We start from the raw sequence: 21,994 nt of genomic DNA on the forward strand, positions 1-21,994 counted from the left end.
AACGCACGTGCAGGTTGTGTGTTTCCGTGGACCGCACCACAGGCAGGTGTCAATGTAAACAACCACAACTTTATACGTAGCTAAAAGAAAACCTATTTCCCTGACATCATGACATTTCTTAAGTCTCCAAATGCATGTGTGTGTGTGTGTGTGTGTGTTTTCCCATACTGACTAATTCTCTGGGTGCCCTAAAGTTCAATTCTGACACTCTCTATCTGGAGTTAGCATTGGATCCCACAAACTAAGGGCTCAGTTCCACAAGAACGTCCCCACTTTCAATGCCAGTTATAATAAGTCCAAGCCTCCTGAATTTATGACTGACCAGCTAGTATCAGGGGTTCTCACAATTCCCTCTTCAGGTCAGCTCACAGAACTCAGGAAAACAGTTCACACACTGTTACTGGTTTATTATGGAGGAAACAACTCAGAAACAGTCAAATGGAAGAGATGCCCAGAGCAAGGTACTATGTGTGGTGGGTGGCTCAGAACTCCGTTCCTTCCCCTTGCATGCTCCCCTCCCACACCTAACGTGTTCACCAACCAAGCAGCTCGCCAAACCCTGTTATTTAAAGTTTTTATGGATGTCCTGTTACTTAGGAGCAATTGCGTAAATCACTGGCCATTCATGATGAACTCAATCTCCAGCTCTCTCCCTCTCTCCAGAGGCTGAAGATGAGGGTAAAAGTTCAACCTTCAAATTCTGCCTTGGCTTTTCTGGTGACTAACTCCCAACTTAAAACTATCTAGGTGCCTCTTGCCACCAGTCACCTGATTAGCATACAAAAAGGCATTCTTAATCACTCCAGAGATTCCAGGGGTCTTAGTGGGCTTTATGTCAAGAATTTCAATCAAAGACCAAATATTAGAACAAGCAATGCTCCCAGGATCCTTATCACTTAGCAAATTCCAAGGGTTTTAGGAATCCTGGGTCAGGAACTGGAGGCAAAGACCAAATATCTATTTCTTATTATGTCATACAATAGCATTTTTCCCAAATAAAAGTGACTGGAAAGTAATAAACCAAAATGTTATCAGTGTGGTAATTTTAATTTTCCCTTTATGCTATGTCATTCCACTTCTATTTACAAGGTACACTTTATATTTTATAATAAAAATACTTTAAAAGACATGAGTGAGTTGTAGTTAATCTATAGAAAATAATCTGTATAAACTATTATCACTCGAATCACAAGCCATCTTGCTTCTAATAAGATTTTGAATTCCTGGTTAACTAAATGAGAAACTCAATGTAACCTTAGAAAAAGTTATTGAAAAATCTTAAAAACAATATATTTGGCTATGTAAAATGAAAAACTTCATTAGGTAAAATAGTCACTAACAAAATTAAAAGGTACATACCAAATTTATTTTTTAAGTTAGTTCGTACATTATTATTTATGAAAGGATGATATTTATTATTAATTCACTGAGAAAAAAGTGAAACCCCAATGGGAAAAATAAGTAAATGTAATACAGTACATTATAATTCAAATTATCAACAAACATAGGAAAAACACTCACAGTAACCTAGTATATAATGATTCTTCATTTTACAGTTGAAGGAAACGAGATCAGAAGGGTTATATCACTTGCTTACAGAAATAAGGACGAGGTTAAGATTCATCCTTTGAGCTTTGGACTCGTGCCCGGTCACACTAATGACTGAGAAAATCCCAGTGGCCTTCCCCTAGATAGGGCTTTTTGTGGCTCACCCTCTTGGTTAAGAGTTCTTGTTTGAATGAACACTATTCTTCCTTCAGTGAATACTAGACCCTCACAAATATAAATTAAACTCTATAACTAACTTATTGTTTGGTTCTCAATAGAGGATACTTCTTTCATTAACCTTTTAATACTAACAACATAATTATATGTTCCTCTTTATTAAACTAAAATATATTTTAAGCTTCTTCAGTCTAATTGAAGAGCATGTGTTATGACAGAGGATATTTTGTTCAATCAACCACTTAATATGGAAGCAACATTAAGAACATTTTTGATAGCTTTCATACATTTATCTATTAAGTTGTCCTCTTGATGCATTCAAATATAGATAACTATGTTCAGACTTTAAACATTTATTGCTGGGATACTCCTCTTCACCTTCCACCCCCATTTGTTTGATGACAGATATGATCAAAAATTCGAAGCACATTCTCATGCTAATAACTTGCTGATGTACTTATTAGGACTTTCTACGTACAAACAAGAATCAACAGGATGTCTTAAAAGTTTCTTCATTTGTAGCACTGTTTCTCCCACAGTGAAAAAGAAATTGCCGCTATGATCTAAAGAAAAGGTATAGCTAGTGTGCTAGTGTGTTTCAATTTTAGACAATGTTGGAAAAAATCTTTGTTTTTGAATGCATGGTTATTCTTGGGGGGAAAACCTCACAACAAACAGAAAGGGGCTTAAGTGTTACAGCCATGAACCAATGATTTACAATAGTTTTCCCTGCCAACCCCCCCCAGAAATGTGTTATCACACATTCTCATTGGTAACAGAAGCCCTGGTGCAAGCAAATAGGCTCTCCAGGAAGTGGTTTCTTATTTAAATGTTTCCTAGGTGATTCTGATAAGCCTTCCTCCCAAAGGACAAGGCTCCCTATGCAACAGTGCTTTTCAAACTTGAACAAAACAACGTGGGGCTCCTGTTATAATGCAGATTCTGGTTCAGTAGGTTTGGGGTGAGGCCTGAGATTCTGTATTTCTAAAGAGCTCCCAGCTGACGCCAGTGCTGAGGGCCCACAAATCATACTTTTTGGGTCAAGGCCATATAACCATCTCCCAGCTCATTATCACCAATAGATGCTGCACATCTGTGAACTCAAATATGAGTCTGATGCATTTGTTTTCATCTTGCCTGTGATTGGATTCTGTGCTGCTTTTAGGGAATTTTCTCCAATCAAAGGGGACAAAAAGGAAGAGAATGAGAACTGGTCTTGCCTCTTGTCAGCAGTGCCAGCAACAGTTCCTGTACACACCCAAAGGTAGTGTTAACCTAAAAATAAAAGGCCAAAGTGAGAGGCAAAAAGTGTTTGAGATAATAAAAGAAGAGCTATTTGAAAAGCACTGATTCAGGCAGAGTCCCAAATAGTGTTCAGATTAGCGGTGTGAAGGTAAGGAGTTTTTATGAGAAAAGAAAGGGGGGAAATTACATGAATAGAAGGGAAGAATTTTTGTTGGTGTTAAGTCAAGGAAGGAATTTCTATAGTTGCAAGTAAGCTAAGTAATTCTTCAGCTGTGCATGGTGGTGCTAACCCTAAGGAATGTCTTTAATTCTCAGTCTGTTAGTCAGAATGCCTCCTTTCCTGTTCACTTTGCAAACAGCAGTTTGGAATACAATGCTGACCCAGTCCAAAGGTTATTTTTCCCAGTTTAAACATTCCAAAGGTTTGAGGAGTAAGATGCGTAGGCAGTTCCTCTGGGATGACAGCTCTGACTCCATTTGGAAGTGGCTCTGTTCGTATGATTTTTCACAGGAGAATAAGTGCAGTTGTTAGAGGATCCCGATGCCCTCTGAGATCCCCTCCTATTGTGTGACCTAATCCCTAGAAATCTGATGCTCTGTGGTGCGGCTCCATATCTGCTTTGTCTCCAGTTGTCCTCCCTTCCCTTTCTTAACCTCCCTTGAAACATGCTGTCATGGTTCAATCCATAAATTTTTTTGAACACTTATTTTGTACAAGGTGGTCTAAGCATTGAAAAGAAATAAACGATCACTGCTCTTACATTGTTTAATATTTATTTAGAAAAAAATTTTAAAAACATGCAGAAATAAATAATGAAGGTGATCCATAACAGCTCTGTTGATTGAATTAGAAATTAAAACTTCTAATGAAATTTTATTTCCTTAGAGCACCCAAGGCAGTATCTAGAAGCTTAGCATTAGGGGAGACCTTAAAGATCACCTCGTTAAATTTTTATGCAGCATACGAACTTCTCCTACCATTGTGGGTATTGTGGGTATTTGTCGGCCCAGCCTCTAAGTTGTTTTAGGCACAGGAGGCTCACTGAGGCCCAGAGTAGCCCATCCCAACGTTGGTCAGCTCCAGTTGTTAGAAAGCTGTTATTTACACTTGGATTGTTCCTTCTGTTAGTGGCCAGACCCACAGTCTTACAGAAAAGGAAAAGTTACGGTCAACGGGAGAAGGCCGAGGAGATCTTTCAAAGGAGGAGGCATTTGAGCAAAATCTTATGTTCTGCTGGGATTTAGGGAAGTTGAGAAAAGTGAGGAGGCTACCATTCTCATCCTCTTCAGTCAGTGGTCTTCAATGTTTTTGGCACCAGGGACCGTTTTCACGGAAGACAATTTTTCCAAAGACCGAGGGTTGGGGGATGGTTTGAGGATGATTCAAGAGCGTTACATTCAAGCTCGACTCCCGCTGTGAGGCCTGGTTCTTAACAGGCCTGGACTGGGACTGGTCTGCCACCCTGAGGTTGGGGACCCCTGTCTTACGTGATACACTTCTTAGTTCTTAACCTGGATCCTCTAAGCTGTGCCCCAGTGTTAAGGGGTATCTCTGTTCTAAATACTAAAGAATAGTCAACAGTGTCAGGTGGTATAGTATCGTTCCATGGAGGATACCTGAAATAATAAGTAGGGAGACTTTTCAGATTCCCCTCACTTATAAAGCAGATGATTATCCACCCACTACAGCTGGGTCTGATCTAATCTAATTCTGAAAGGCCAGATTTATCCACAGTGCAAAGGAAGTAGGCAGTTACACAGCTGTTGTTTGAAGAATAGGACAGGTGTTGAGGTGAAACCTGACAATGCCTGACAATGTGCAATAGGGACTTGTGGGAGCTCAAATCTAAGCCATGTGGGTTTGCTGTGTTGAGAAACCACAGGAGAAGCTGCCCAACCTTCTGTTCCCCCTTTGGGTAGCACAGCTCCTATTTAAAGAAGTGAACCCAAGTTTTAATTTTATGCATGGCAGAAGTCTTCTGGGCTTCTCTTTTTATGGAAAGCAAAGTCATCAGCAATGCAATTTGGAATATAACTTAGAGGATACATATATGTAATCAAATGCAGAAAATGTGAATGTGTTGACAGCATTCATCTGAGATCTTCTTAGGGAGAGAATGGTATTTGTGTTAGAAAACTAAAATTACAAGGTGTGGGGTAAAGTGGGAGAGGGGTCTTCTAAAGGCATAAAGGTGGTAGGACGTCTCTGAGGAAATCAGAGAGAAATATTTACTTGTTAATCTGGAGACAATGGAAAATGAGAGAAGTAAAAGAGAAGCTTAGATGGTAAAACCTGAAGATGGGTTGAAGACTGTACTGTAGGATTTGACCGTTCTTTGTAACCACTCTAAATCTTCAAAAGATGACACAGTGCATGATGTGAGTGGATTTTTATGGAAACTGATGAAGGGATTTGGTTTACATCAAGAGTATCATTGAGTTTTAACATACAGAGCCAAAGAACACTAGTTTATAATGGCCTAGAGAAGCACGAGAAAGTAAGCCAGGAGAACTTGCCAAAATTGTGGAGTAGTCTCCTGATGGGAATGGGGTTTATGCTCAAATTTAACTAGATCACAAGGGGACAAAATCCCTCAGCTGGCACTTAGGTTACACATATAGAATCATTTGTTCCAAGGAAACTTTCCACCTGAAGCTTGTATATATTTTTAATCCAATTTAATTTACTGGTGTGACATTGGTTAATAGGATCATATAGGTTTCAAGTGTCCATTTATATGACACATGATCTGTATATTGCATTGTATGACTGTTAAACAGAAGTTAAAAAGTTCAGGAGGAGGTGGTGGTCCACAGTGCTTGCAGAAAAAGCCCATAAATAACTTTGGTTAACTGTCCTAACTTTGATGAACTGCCTCCTGGTCATGTATCTGTTTTATAACACATGACCAAATGTGGTCTGGGAAAAGTAAGAACTCTGGAAAACAGACCCCCACACATGCCTACATTTAGGTTGTCACATCTTCCTGGGGAAAAGCGAGCACCACCTATACCCGCCAATCAATATGCAACTCACCCTCACCCCACCCTGTAAATTATGTAAGTCCTCAGGACAAAGCACCTGACACCTTGCTTTTACCTATGCCTATGGCTTTCACACCCACCTCAGCAAGGCTCCTTCTCTTCCCTGAGAACATACTACTAATAAACCCTGCTTGCATACTAACGGACTTGCTGATCCTTAATTCTTTACTGGGTCAGCAAGGAGAACCGGGTTTTCCCACAACATGCCTACCACCCAAAGTTAAATCATCTCTGTCACCATGTATTTGGCTCCCTTTATCCTTTACTAACCACCACCCCTTCCCCTCTGGTCACCACCATACTGTTTGTGACTATGAGTTTAGGTTTTATATCCCACATATGAGTGAAATCATATGGTCGTGGACATTTTCTGTCTGACTTATTTCACTTGGCATAACATTCTCAAATGGCAGTATTTCATCTTTTCTTATGGCTAAGTAGTATGACATAGCATGTAAGTACCACATCTTGCTTATCCAGTCCTCTATCAAAGGACACTTCGGTTGTCTCCATGTCTTGGCCACAATGAACAATACTGCAATGAACATAGGGATGCATAAAAATACAAAGCTCGGAGTTTTAATATTTTATTTTCTCATTTAAAATGTCTACTTTGAAAGGTTAGATTGTCTTCTGGAATAGGAAGCTCCTCCCACTGTGTGTGTGCAATAGCATTGCCCCTTCTACAAAACCTGAGTGTTTTCTAAGCCCTATTTTTCTAAATGTTTAATTACCTGCCCTTGTCTATTCTTACAGCTTTTTAAACAAACTGAAATTCATTTTGAAATGTTTTGAGACTTAGAATGCATAAAACCCAAGGTCATAGTACTTAATTCCCTATCTGTTTACATCTTGCAGAGAAGAATAATAGTTTAAAAGTACAACTTAGAAAAATAACTTTTAGGACTTCACCCAAGTGCAAAGCCGGTTAAGAAAAGTCAGAAGTCACCCAAAGGCTGCCATTTTGGAATAAAATAATTTTTCTTTTTTTCTTAGAGGATGTTTTACTATTTTTTCTCTCAGAAGCTAAAGAATTAAGGACCAATGTTGTTATACTATGGGACCTGACTATAAGAAGCTTGGACTGGATTCATTATTCTAGAACTGGTCTGTTATCCTCCAGGAAGACAAAATTTAAAAATGACGAATCCATAGCACACACTGTGCCTTGGAAATAAAAATTTCCAAAGCCTTTCAAATTTTAAACTGCAAACTGATATGCTGCCTGAGGTGTTTTCTTATATTGCTATCTGCAGGTTCGTAAATCTCTTCTCATTTTCAGTATTCTATCAAATACTGAGCTGTCTGCCGAGATTAAGCAAAGTGATAGTTACACCTGAACCATAAACACATTGAGTCTAGTTTTGACTTTTTTTTCCTTTACAAATAATATTAAATGGAAGGGTTAATGTAAGTTTTCTCGGTGAGTTATAAATTTAAGTTAAACACATCTAAGTTAGATAAGTTCAAGTCATTTAATGTTTGTCAATCATCTTGAATGAGTAAAATGAGCATACACTGGCAAAATATAAAACTAAATATGACATAGGCTTAGGTTCAAGGAGCTTATAACAAAGAAAAATAAAGTAAATACTTATTAAGCAGTCTAAACAAGTGAAAAGATATGTGCTCATTGCTATGTGCTTGAAGAGTCTTTTTAAGAATACTCAAAATACTTCTCTGAAGGTTCTATGGATAACAAAACAAGAAACCCAACTTAGTCATATAATCCAGCTTGTTGAATGAATGCATCACATTAAATCGCTACTTTACTGAATGACAATCATTATAGCTGAGAAAATCCAGTAAAACAATATACATGGCTATCGGTACAATTAACCATTTTCTCTTTCATACTATCAATCTCACTTCAAATAGTTAAGTGTTTAATACACTCAAGGCACCATGGCATAAGCTATGAAGAATAAAAATAGGCTTTAAAACACATGGTCTGTACTCAAGGAGCTTTTAATCTGGTTGGCCAGAAAAGGTTACTCCATATAACACAACTACGAGAGTTACAGAATTCCAGAGGAGGAAAAACTACCTAGCAGCTAGAGTTGTCAGGCGCGGAATGGGGAGAAGATTGAAGGACTGACGGAATTTTGATGGGGCACAGGGGATTGGACATTTCAGAAAGGAGAATGACAAGAACTTAGGGGTAAAGGCCAAAGGGGTACAGAACAATTTTAGTATAAAGTAATGCTTCAGTTATGTTAGAATAAAGGGTTCCTTCCTGCAGTCATGAGCGGGAAGGCCAGAACCTCATGTTGAGGCCATGTTGTGAAAGCTTTGAACACAGGCTATGGAGTTTGTACTTTATCCTGTAAGTACAAGAGTTTCTTGGAAAGCTTTGGAGCAAACAAGCGGTATTATCAAAGCATAAGTTTAATAGGATAATTTTTGGAGTGATGCACAAATCATTTTGAAGAGAGAACAGCTTGAGGCAGAATGCTCAGGTAAGATACCACGGCATTAGTCTAGGTGTGAGTTGGGAAGGACCAGAATTAGGTGGGAGTTAGGAATGAAGGACAGACCAAATCTGTATGTGCTTTTTTAAAATTCTATTTTAAATAGAGCATTCCTTATCTGTCCTTTTAGAGCTGGAGATTTCTACATGAACGTGTCTCCATCCTCAGACTCTCCCCGCCCTCCCTTCTCTGGGGTACACTTGTGGGTACCAGAGTCAAGAGTCATTATTGTCTCGCAGCAGCTTTCTCTCTTGCGGGGTGGGGCGTGCTCCCAGATCACTCCAGACAGTCATGCAGGGGAAGCTCCATCGTGGGGCCCTGGCACTGGCTTCTTGTGTCCCAAGGGCTGGTGCTCTTTTCCAGTCCGTGCTTTAGTGTGCGGCTCTCAGGTCAAGAGAATGGAAGCAGCCCAGGACCTGTGCACCGTGCTGCACAGGGTTGCAGTGTCCCAATGGCTGGCGCCGGGTGAGGCACACATCCCAGCATGGGACTCCACCTTTGTGAGCTTGTTCCCACCAGTGAGAGGCCCAAACCCTGCAGACCAGGCATCTGCCAGGCTCCCAAGCTGTACTTCAACTGGAGGGAGCAGAAAGCCAAAAGACAAAGAGAGCAAGATTCTGCGTGCGTTGTTTTTAAATCCAGAGCCCAAAACTCCCTGCTTGGCAAATATCTGGCCTTTCAACCAATATGGGCCAATGCCAGCCATGTCTGCTTTTGCCCTCTTCCTCGCCATGTTCCGCAAGGGGGCAAGATCTCTGGCCTTGCATGGGAGTACCAGGTCTCCACCCAGGGCAGGGTGTCGTGCCCTCTGTTGCTGATTGCTGACCTCTACCATTCACATGGGTTTTGTCATTTTGGGCTCTGCACAGCCTCAGTACGAGCTCCCTCCTGGCTGGGTCAAGAGCTGCTCAGCTGCTGGGGACATGCACGCAGACTGTTTACTGTTGCCCCCGCAGGCCCTCTCCTCTCCAGGAAGGCACAGTCTCTGGCAGGCCACTGCTTTGATCCACAGACCTTGGCACTTTCCAGCTTCCCCCCACTTCGGAGGACCCTCTGGGAAAGTGCAGGTTCTTCCGTTAATTTGGGATTCCTTCCCCGGCTCCCCAGTGATCTTACCTTACCACCCTGTTACACAATGACTATTAAAATGTCTTATAAAAGATAGCTACATAAATTCTTTATCTGCACGATGTTACTGTGAGTATAACACAGTTTTACTTACAGTCCCTGCTGTAATTTTCCAATTAAGACATTTCGTCCTAGACCACTTATTCCTAGGAAAACTTGGTGTACTTTTGAGGACTGGATGTATTTTCTTTCTACTCACAATTAAGAGCTAAGAAGCACAGGCGATCTTTCCTGAATGCAAGTAGGTTCTCAACCAGGCTTTCGGTTTAACCACTGCAGCTGTGTTGACTTTAGATTATAATCTCTGTTTTCTCCTTTGTTAACTCCTTTCCCCTCTTACCCTTGACAAATAATTTTTCAAAGATACAAAGGATAAATACATTTAGTATGTGCCAATAGCTCTCCCTCCCGTCTCCCACCCGTGCCTTCCCTGAGCTCCAGTGTGGCGTTTTTGCATCTTGCTTGTATTTTGCCCGGCTTCCAAGCAGATGGCATCAGCTAGCATCCGTCTTATGGCCAACCTCCTACCTTATTCAAATGTGATCTTTGAACGAACAGCAGCACCAGCACGTGGGGACTTTTCAGAAATGCTGATTCTTGGGCCTCACCCCAAGGACCCGCACCAGAAACTCTGGAGATGGGGCCCAGCGATCTGTGCTGTAACAAGCCCTCCAGGCAATCCAGACGCAGGTGGAGGTTTGGGAACCACTGCTTCAGAGAATGTGCTCTTGTCTTCTTTCCTAGTCTGTGTTCTCTAGCTCGTGGTGTTTCCCATCCACTCAGCAGGTTCGTTCTGTTTTCCAGGCAAATACTTTATATACTTTTTAGAATAATTATAAACTCTTTTTTAAAAATTGATTTGGGAGAGAGAGAGAGAAACATCAATTTGTGGTTCCACTTACGTATTTGTCGTTGTTTCTTATATGTGCCCTGACTGGGATAGAACAAACCACCTTGGCATATCAGGATAGCGCTCTAACTGACTGAGCTACCTGGCCAGGGTGAGGGTGATTACAAACCCTTAAAAGAGCCCCTGTAATTGGTGTAGTTAATTCCCTCCCCACCACAATCAGTGAAGCATTTATGAGTGCCCTACCTCACGGTCATAGCTGGTCCATGCTCGAGCCACTCCTGGCATGCCAGACAACCCGGTTCTGCCAGGGGCCAGCTCTACTAAAACACAGACCAGCACAGCTTTCCTGAGAAGAGGGCAGCAGACAAAGCGAAAGGAGGCCCGCTCCTGTCCCTCTACGGGAGGGACCCCAACACACCAAAATTTATTTATAAAAATGTGTATATTTATTATTATTATATATTTAAACTTCAGCCACCTTCGAAGTACTCTCCTACCGAGACATTTTTTCCACTGCCCACAACAGTTTTTGAACTTGTAGATTTTGATACCTTTTAGTGCTTCTGCTGTTTTTTGTTTCACCTTTTCCCCATCAGCAAAACATTTCCCTTTGAGGACTTTTTTTCACCTCGGGAAACAATTAAAAAAAAAGCTACTCGGGGTGAGATTGGTTGGATAGGGAAGATGAGGCATGGGGGTCATGCCGTTTTTGGTCAAAAACTGCCGAACACTCAGTGCGGTGTGGGCAGGCATGCTCGTAAATCACCCATTGTGAAATGGGCAAATGTGTTGAAAGTGTCTTCAAAAAAATTGACTGAAGCCAAACACAGCCTCTCACAACACCACCACCTGGTGCACTGATACAGATGGGTTCCTAGAACACTCACCTAGCGGGGCAAATGTTTACAACAAGGGGTCTGCCCTCCAGAAGATAATTCTGTTTTTTTTCTTTTTAGGTTCCCCTTGTAAATTAATCTTTAATTAAGTAGCTGTGTGCAGTAATCACTGCAGGAGAGGAGTAATCAGAACTTTCTTAGTTGGATATAACCTGGATTTCAGAGACTTTTAAGACAAAAGGCAACAACTAATGCTTTACAGTGTTGTAAAAAAGTCACAAGCAAGGCAGTCTACCTGTTCTGATACTTGAAGATGGTTCAAGTAGGGTTGAGATTAAAGATCCCATTATAAGTGGTGTGGGCAGAGACCCAATTTATATTATACAGATGCAATTCAATCTATATCCTTAAAGGAAATGTATTTTAGACGTTTACATTAATGTGTAAAGATATTATTCCTTCCCCTCTTTTTAAAATTAAGAAGCACTTTATAAATTAAAATGTAGTAAGAACTTAAAAAACTGGTTTAAAAACCGAAGTTGCTTTGTTAAGGGCAAGAATTAGTAGGGAAGGAATGAACTTCACTGTAAATCTCATTACACTGAAGCAGAAAATAGACTGAGAGTTTCTTGAAGTTCTGAGTGGTGGTAAAATAAAGAAACAAATATTCTTGCAAAATAGATGTGAATTTCTAAGATTTATTCTATTGTAATTTAAAAGATTTTGGAAATTCATGCAGCTAACAACTGCATCCAAGGTATTCTTGTTCTTCAGATGATTTGGGGCAAAAAAAAACCCCAAACAACAACAACAAAAAAACATGAAAACAGAACAAATATTTGTTAGGCATTAATGCAGCATTCACTTCCCACCAGAAGCTTTTGACTTACTCAAAGAGTCAAGGTTAATGTCTCTGAAGCAATAACGAAAGTACCAGATAATAGATGGTTAAGTGCTAAATTACGTTATCCTTGACGTGCTTCTCTTTGTACATTCTTGGAAATCTCATCTCTCATGATTTTATCTAATAACTAAGTAGGTCAGTGTTTCTCAATCTTGAGTAATGTAGAGATAGGCAGTTGAAAAAATTTTCTTACATTCCCTCCGTATGGAATGAAAGAATTTTTATTGTTATTTTACCAAAACATATATCAATTTAAAAATAGGCACCAATCACTTAACCTTATGATTCTTGAACAACTATAAAAACAAATCTACAAATTCTATACAGAAAGTCTACATAAGCAATAGAACTTACATCAATTTAGTGGCAGGGTGATGTTTTATTAAAGCAAATTCACCACTCAAAGCTTGAGCACGATTCTTCCTGCTAAGGTGCAGTTTCCTTTGCTTTCAGTAGGCCTTTCTTACTATGTGAGACACAGGATGACTCAGCTCTCACCACTTCATTCAAACTGTTGTGAAACTATCTTTTATCTACTTCCTGTGGAATGTGTTTGGCCTGTGATTTGTACAAACACATCATGTGTGTAAAAACTCTGCTTGTGATACTGTCTCAGTATTTGGCAGTAATTAATATGCTATGGATTGTCAACATGATTGAAATACAAATGAAAAGGTGAGAAATAAAATCTTGGGTGATAATTCATATAAGGTAGCTACCCAGATGGTACCAAATTCTCCTGTTACTTTTAAAAGTTTGTCATAAAATGGTGCCATGTAGGTACTGGTAATATCAAGGGATATTTGTTAAGTATATGATTGTCTAACCACTGTGCTATGTACCTCAACTAATATAAAATGATACCAAATGTAAGTTAATTGAAAAAATGAAAAAATGAAAAATATTAAAAAATAAAAAAGCCCTGGCCAGTGTGGCTCTGTTGGAGCATCTTCCCATAGTCCCAAAGGTCACAAGTTTGACTCCCCATCAGGGTACATACCCAGGTTGTGGGTTTGATCCCAGTTGGGGCATGTAACGAGAAGGCAACCAATCGATGTTTCTCTCCCACATTGATGTCTCTCTCTGTGTGTGTGTCTCTCTCTTTCTTCCTCTCTCTCTAAAAGCAATGAAAAAATGTCTTTGGGTGAGGATAAAAAATAAGTTCTAAAAAACTTTTAAAAATAAAAGATTGTCATAGCTATGAAGACAAGAAACACTCACAAGGGATATGAGGTCTGTCCAGAAGGTATCCAGCCATGCAATATGAGAAATAGAGACATTCATTGAAGAAGATATAAGATACAAGAAATGTTGTACATAGGACAATGATGCTTCAGTCCCCTTCAAAGTAGGAAACTGGAGACCTCACACAGTTCTCCCAATTGTCATCAGCTGCCCCATCTTATTTTCCTGAATTGCATTGATTCTCTTTCCTTTCAAAGGTGATTTTAGTTTTGGGAAAAGCTAGAAGTCACAGAGCACCAAATGTGGGGTGTAGGTGGGCTGACTCACCAGAGGGTTATTTGATGTTTCACCAAAAAACTCTGCACAAGACAGACATGATGCATGGCCAGGCACATTGTAATGATGAAGCTGCCAATCACCGGTTGCCCATAGCTGTGGCCTTCTGAATCATTCGAATAGTTTCCGCAGAGGAATGTTCAAATTTAATGCAAAATTTGATGCAGATTCGTTGTTCTACTCACTCAGTCATTTTGAATGCGATGGCCACACAGTATATATGCTCACTCAAGGCCATCTCCTGCCCCCACTGACTAGTACAGTGAAGTTGTCATTGTTCATGCATGCGCATTCCAGTCCACTCTCCTTGGCTGCCAGGTTACATCAACGTCATGTGAACTGTTCTCATTACATTAATAACGGTTGGACTTTTTCCAGACAGATCTCAAATAAGAAATCCTAATTAAAAACTGAGGTCAGTTGTGGTGGGCACAACCATGTCTACCAGATCCCCTACAAGGAAGCATGTGGTCCCCCAGTGACAAGCAGAGAGTCCCCAGCTCTCAGTTCCTTTATGGTTTGCTCAGCTGCAAAAAGCTGCTTAACCCAAGGGCCCTTCCTTTCCCTGGAGCCCACCTTTATGGACTGATACAGGCAGTGATGTTAATACCTTGCTATTTGTCCTGAGGAGGGATGATTCTGATGAGCCAGGTGTCCTCCAGATGCCCTGTGCACGTGGCTAAGGCTTTCTTGGGCCTGTACTGCAGCTCCACTTTGCCCTCCTAATCCTGCTTTTCTCTTCACCTATAAGGTATGATCCCCAATAAATACTTGCATGCCAACCCCAGATTAGTATCTGCTTCTGGAGAATCCAGTCAACAAAAGCTCCCATGAATTTCTCTGAGGATCCCCTAAAGGAGTGAGAATGCCTCTTCTGCAGCCCTGATTGTTCTTGCAAGCTTTTGTCTGAAAGTTCAGCTTCCAGTTGGATACTGCTGCCAGCATTTTGAATTCAACAGGTCCAAAGCTGATGCAAACTGATCTGTTGGGCTCTTTCCTCAGAATAACTTGTGAGTTTTTCCCCTCCTGCTTTATAATTTATTTAATGGTGCTACCATTATATTCTCACAGCATCAAAAGTTGGGAGGTGATTTTAATTCCTCATACATCCTGCTCTGTAAATCCAGTCTATTATTCATGTTCTTAGCATGGCAAAGACTTGACTCATTTCTCCAGGGATTCACTTCCCTCTATTCAAGGGATGCAGCTGAAATTGTAAAGGAGAGCTTCAGTTCGCTTTCAGAATATTTATTTACATTCTTTAATAGTTTTCCTTGTCTTCCCTTCGATTCCATAGACGTTAAAGCACAAAAAACGTGTTTTTTTTTCTCCTGAAGGACACATATACAAAATTCTAAACCCCAAACATCCACTTATTTGAAAGCGAAATATGTTGGCTCACACGTTAAATAAAAGAACGGTGCTTCGAGAGGATGACAGCAAATGTCCACGGCTTCCCTTCCCTTCCCATCCGCAATCACGATTAGTGCAGTAGTCGGTGAAATGAAATATCTATTTTGCCCCAGCTTAAGATAAAATAAATTCAATCTTCTACTTCTCTTTATTTTTTTGTATTGAACTAAAGAACAAAGAAAGCCAAGTCTTAATAAATGCCAAAGTAGTAATTTTATAATAAAGACACTAAAACATGTGTGTGAATGTTATTGTGTCGTTTAGAAGTCTATGAAAATGTACACGTTTTAAAAATCAGTCAACTCATTAAAAGATACTAATGTTTAAAATCGAAAGTTGAGTTGTCAGTGGGATGTGTGAAACGGAGATATTTGTGCGAGAGAAGTTGTCAGGAAAGCAGTAGAACATTTCTTGCCCATGTGTGCAGTCTTGAGGATTCGTCACGGCCAGGACGAACCCGACCACCATCACCGCAGCACCAATGGGAAGCAGGACACAGGACGTAATCTTATCGGAGTGCGTCCTCGGTTCCTCAGACAGTTTCAGATAACATGCTGACGGAATGATAAAAATTAGGGGAGCTGCACAGAGCACACCCTGCATATTGAAAATGAGAAACAAGATAATGTTATCGGCTGGAATGTCCTTGGACATTTTTTAAAAACATTTACGAAATGTATTTGTCACTGCACATGTTAAAAGTTGTATGCGATTGATTAACTCAATCAAAGGGAAAAAAAATTCCAAGAAAAACTTAGGAATAGTTTTGTTTTCTTTACTGTTGGCATATTTACAAATAAGAAAAGTAAAATAAGAGTAAAAATGTATATAATAGAGTAAAATATAATGCAGTAAAATAACATAATAGGTTAGAAAGAATAATCAGAATACAATACAGAAAATAAAAAAAGATGGTAAGACTGACCTCTGGGAAACTTGAAATTTTCCATACTTTCAGTTGTATCATATTACCTTACACTCTTCATTTCAAATTTCTGTGTTTTCTACTCTGCTGTTCAGATCTAAGAGGCCTATTTGTCATTGAGCACGAGAGAGAACTATTTAGAGATACGTAGGGCATATTGTCTTTCATTTTCACCTGAGTTTGTATAAAAGTAGGTGCCTGTCTATACGAGAAGGAAAACTATAACCCAAGGGCACTCAACCTGAAATCACATTTCTATATCATCTTTCAAATAAAACTGAACACATTAATTATCCTAGAAAATTGACAGCAGAACTAAATGGCTGTGACTCATTCACACTCTCCCACAGTAGTTTATGGGTAAATCCAACCTGAGGGGAAATGTCAGATTGAAAATTATGAGTAGGGTCATCTATCATAAAAATACCAAGAGGTTTTTACTTCAAAGGAAAAGAAACTTTTCCCTTGAGGAGGCCAAATTTGCACTGGGATGTTTGCAAACAAAATGTTGTTAAAATTTAAAGCATTTTAGGTACTAGATTTTTCTAATTATGTTAAATGTTAACTATATAATATATTAAACAAAATATAAAAGACATTAATAAAATATAATTGTATGACAAACAATATTTTCTTAAGCCATAAAACATAAGGGTTTTTCTATAACATACACTTGATAGCAAATGTATACTGGTTTAAAATTAAAAGCAGGCTTTCTGTAAAATGTATGTTATGCTGTATTTGAGAAAGTTATGAAATTTGTAAATATATAGAAACAGAAAGAAGAGTGTAACGAAACCCTTATATACCCATCACCTATGGTTTGAAAGTCTTTTGACACATTATGTTGGTAATTAAAATTTTTTTTTTTCAAAAAGATTTGAAAGCTTTTTGACACAACTTTGGTAATTTGGTAAAATCACAGAAAACTGAATCTGAAGTTGGATGATGTAAAAGAACACGTTAGGCCTTAAAAATGGTTTTAAAGACACCATTTACTAGAATTACTGGCTTTTATAATAAGTACCATCCTCATCAATACCAGAACTAGTACAACTATGATTCCAAGAATGTATTTTAAAAATTTTTTACGAAAACAGCAAATGTACAGAACAGTAAATGGTTATTAAGAGGGACACATGATAAAATCAGACTAGCCAGGCAGCATCTAAAAATCTGGGGAAGAATAGGACTGACCACACTTCATGGAAAATATCTCTATAGTCAGAAGTATAAGAGTGAGAAGCAGTCTAAGAGGTACCAAATCGTATTGTAACTTAAAATATACGGACAATCCAACTTTGTCACTCATAGCACCTGAATAAAAATGAATATCCACAAAGGTACATAAGTATAAAGGACTAGTTTTCATATGACCAGGATTAAGTGCTTTCTGGATTCCTTGAACTCTGTCAGGACACTTGAAACTGCCTTTGTTTTCTAAATTATGAGAAGGTCCTGGATGACCCAGTCTGTGTTAATAGTAGTTATAACTCCTTAATGTCTTGACAATAACTTTTGAAAACAATAAAAAGGTAATTAAAACACAAATATATGTGTGTGCGTATAATACGTGTGCATGGGGAAAGTCTCCCTCGATAGGGACAAACTACACTTCAGCTGGAAGTGTGGAGTGCGGAAGTGCTATGAGGGCGAAAACTGCCGCCAGCTACAAGGAAGCTGCCCTCAGTTAGCGTTTTGGGACGGTTCCAAACCTGACTTGCTGGGCAGTGCAAAGCAATGGGTGTTCTGTTTATATTATAATTCTTAAGAACTGAGAAAGTAGCAATTAGTAGGAAAATTATATAGCTGATGGTTGTATTGAAAGAAGTCCAGTTGCGTATCTTGTCTAGATAGCAGTTACTTCTTAATATTTGAAAGCTCAGTCTTGCTAGAGGTTGTTGTTAGGACCCAAGATCAAGTGTAAAATGATAGAACAGTTTCATCTACTGTATTTTATATAAAGAAGCCAGCTTATTTGATCTATTTAATAGAACCATGCTTGAGAATATACCACTGGCCTTGGAATACTTGTTGAAATGGCCTGACAGGACAGAAATACCATAATGGTTTATTATAGAGACAAAATATAGCCTTATTTAGAAAGCCAGGACAGCACTCTCCTTTTGATAATAACAATATTGATGCCAGAGCATTTTGCAGGGAAATAGCAGAAGGTATTAAAGATTTTTATTGGCAATATAGATTTGAAAAGTATCTGGATAGATACCTCTCAAATAAGGCAAGAGGCTGAAAACTAGATAAAAGAATGCTTATACCTCCTTTAAATTTCTACTTTGTAGTCAATCTGGACTCATGAAACGTATTCTTGTTCCTTAAAAAGAAACTTGAGCTCCAGAGGGCTTTGGCAGCCTGGGCCATGGCTTGCCCAGTCTGATGACTGTATGTGTCCATCTGGGCTCTCACTGGGTAACTGGCTTGCTTTTTCCCTTCCACTGTAAGCTGCACACAGTGCTTGTTGGGCTGGTTACTCCGGCCACAGGCACCAGCTGCTTCATCTTTTCTCTTTGTATTGCTGCAAGTCGAAACCCACAGGGCCCAATTAATGCAGATGCCTCTTTTCTCTAACAGCAACATTGGTGTCAGATGCTACCAAGAATAGGACATTTATTTTATTTGCTTCTAAAATGAATCCTTTAACATCGAGGGTGCATCTGCTTTGGAAAACTACATCATTGTTGTCTACTGCCATGAAAACAATGAAATAAGGGGGAAATTAAGTTCTAAATGGGGTTTTGCGTTTTATTAAATAACTAACATCACCCTGAGTAATGTATCCTACATTTTTTATTACACTAAATAACAATGTTTTCTTAACTTTGCAAATTGAAGGTCTGATTCTATTAGGCATCTCATCTGTGAAGATCGTTATTCGTAGTGAAGATTCAGGAGCCACAATAGAAAAGAATTCCTAAAGTGCTATAATTATTAACTAAAATAAAACTATTAGTTAAAAATTATTTGTTCAGATAAAAAACTTTTAGTTTCATTTTATTTCATCTCATGGTATTTATTTCAACCTATTATTAAAGTCTATCCATATATATTACAGATTACTTTTACAGGTAAACACAATGCATAGATTTTTAACTTAAAAATGAATAAAGAAGTGAACATACTTATTTTACATAATGTAAAGCCTATACCTAGGAAACCTCGGGCTAGCATAAGGATTAAAAATGTGGGCTATAGGGTTCGAAAGCCTGTGTTCAAACCTTGATTCTGCCACCTACAACTAGTGCGACCCTATTTAATCACTTTGTGCCTTGGTTTCTTCTTCTGTAAAATTAATGCAGATTAAGGAAGATAACGCATGCAAAACGCTTGGCACAGAGTAAATACTCAATACGTGCTGGCTCACATGGTTGTTCTAAACTGGAACACAGCATGCTTTAATTACTTTTCAAGTGCTGCATGATCCAGCCTGCACTGGTTACTGACAAGTGATGCCTGATGTGGCTCTAAGAGACGTGACAAATGCCCACACCAGAGGGAGCTGAATAAAGACCTGAATACACTATCCCGCATCCCAAACAACTTTGACTGGGAAAGCATGTGCTCAGGTAGTCTGAAAGAGGAAGGAGATCCTAGATTTTGTTAAGCTACAAAGTACTTTAAAACTAGTGTGATCATCTTGGGTTATTAGGCCATAACAGACAATTGATCACTCCTCCTTAATTGTTTTCTATGAATGTCTATATATACAAGTTTTTAAAAATCTAAGGAGCTACAGTCACGTTTAAAATTTTTTAAAAATAGTCCTCTATAGCCAGCTCAGATCTTGACTTTATAACAGATATTTGCCAAGTATTATTCTCTGATTACAATACCGGAATTCTGTCTTACCCACAAAACTTTTTCAACTCAATGGAGTAATTAATGACTTGGCATTTCACTTGTAAAACTCAACATAAGTGCAGTAGAGAATATTTAATAGATTATATGCTTACAATTTTGTTGTTCAAGTGTCAGGGAGGTTAGCAATGAACAGAAAGTAATGGTCAAATTTACAAAAATAAAGCATTCCCAAAGAATAAGCAATATGTGTACGGCTTGGTGAACTTGAAGGGAATACAAAATTGTTAGGCTATCAAGAAGTGGTGAGTGTCAGGCAGTTGATAAACATATCTTCTTTCATATCAATATCCTACAATATTAAAAAAGACATGTGAACTCAAGTGAGATATTTCACAAAATAAGAAATAACAGAGCTATGGGGAGGGGTGGGGGGAAAAGGCAGAACACTGTACTTGAACAAGAAAATTCAAAAGTATTTAATAAAAAAAAATAACAGAGCTGTCAATTATTATATTGATCATCTTCTTGGCATACTTCAAGGATTCTTATTACTGTCAACACCAACAATTTTTTGTAACCCTATTTCCTGGTGCTGCACTAAAGAATGTCTCCTGTCCAGGAGCATTTGTAGAAACTGTTCCCGAATGTGGTCCCGAGGGGCAATCACCCGTGCAGTAATTCGAGCACTGTGTTATTAGCACTCTGCCCAATACTGTGGAGGATGGAGACAGCAACTGAATTCACTCTTGTCTTCAAAGAGCTTATAATTTGGTAAGGAAGCAAAACTTATGGATAGTCTAAACAGTACATGATACAAGATAATACATAAATCAAGTTAGTACATTAAGGTAACACTCATTCATTTACATAGATCAAGGTCGGAACATGAAATGATTTTGAGTGAAGCTACTAGGCTTTGGCCTGTGCAAAACTGGGAAGTAGGTACGAGTCACCTTTGATTTTGTCCGTCTCCCACGAGCTTTCTTTCCATTGTTGGTGGAATAGATAGTTCCCCGGCCCTATGTAGTCTGGGAAGCTGCCTACTCCCTACTTGCCATATGCTTTGCTACAAGAAAATCCCTAATAGCGTGTTCCTGACTGAACCTTCCACTGCTTTTGTCTGGAACTTCAAATCCAAGTGGCATCTGCGAGGAACAGTGTCATGGGCACTGACAGTCCTTTCACCCATCTCTCAGCTCTCAGTGGAGTGAGTAAATAACGATGTGGGATTTCACCTGTGAAAGTCAGCTCTCCATGGGTCCTGAGTAACAAATGCTGGGATTCTGAGACGTTATTCATGCCTCACCAAATGGCATCATTATCCTCGTCCAACAAAGTAGAACCAAGGAGTTTCTCTGTCTTCCCAACTGAATCTGTCACCAAGACCTGTCAATCTTTTCTCAAAATGTCTTTTTGGAGTTCATCTACATCCCTCTGTCTTCTTTATCACCTACAGAGCAGCTGAACTTGCATGTTTATTTGTGAAACTGTAAGCTTCATGAAAGCATGAATGCTTTCTGATTTCCTCCCCTTATTATATCTCTATCATGTGGCACATAGTGATTATTCATAATATATCTGTTCAATGAATAAATGAGTTGGAAGTTGCCCTGGACCTTAAATCTTTGTTAAGATTTGGACAGAAATGAAAAGAAAATAATAATTATAGGAAATAATAAACATAAGCCAAAGAATAAAATAACTAATATGACTTACTCATAGGCCCAAACTAAGATTGACTAGAAATGAGGGTAGGTTTTGAGTAAATGGTAAATAACTTCCCATAGAAGGCATGGGGTCAGATTACAGAGGCAACAGAGCTTATGCTTGCTCTGGTGAGAAAGTGGAGATTTTTAAGCAGGATAGTGATGAACTGGAAGGAAAAGTTAAGTATTTGGAAGCAAAAAACCAGTATTAATTCAGATGTGATATAATAAGGATGTAGATTTGGAAGGTAGCAGTAGAAATTATAAGGGAAATTTCTAGAGAGAAAAAAAAGATTTTAAAAGAAAAGAACATGGGCCATTTTGAGTGAACATGGGGTGTGGATATCACTCTCTTTATTCACATATTTTAATGAATCTCTCTAGACTTATTTTTACTTGGCAA

General features: G+C 38.9%; 1 protein-coding gene across 3 annotated transcripts in view; it reads right to left on the minus strand.

Annotated features, from left to right (window-relative positions):
- Positions 1–13,288: 13,288 nt before the first annotated feature.
- The window catches only part of SLC38A11 (solute carrier family 38 member 11), a 46,355-nt gene continuing 37,649 nt past the window's right edge, over positions 13,289–21,994 (minus strand). For all 3 annotated transcript variants that reach the window (XM_045187442.2, XM_045187441.2, XM_024579910.3), the window contains one exon: positions 13,289–15,738. In XM_045187442.2, coding sequence (XP_045043377.2) covers positions 15,448–15,738 — 291 coding nt within the window. In that variant the 3' untranslated portion in view covers positions 13,289–15,447. The remainder of the gene's footprint in view (positions 15,739–21,994) is intronic.

Source organism: Desmodus rotundus, chromosome 2, assembly GCF_022682495.2.
Source record: "Desmodus rotundus isolate HL8 chromosome 2, HLdesRot8A.1, whole genome shotgun sequence".
NCBI lineage: Eukaryota > Metazoa > Chordata > Mammalia > Chiroptera > Phyllostomidae > Desmodus > Desmodus rotundus.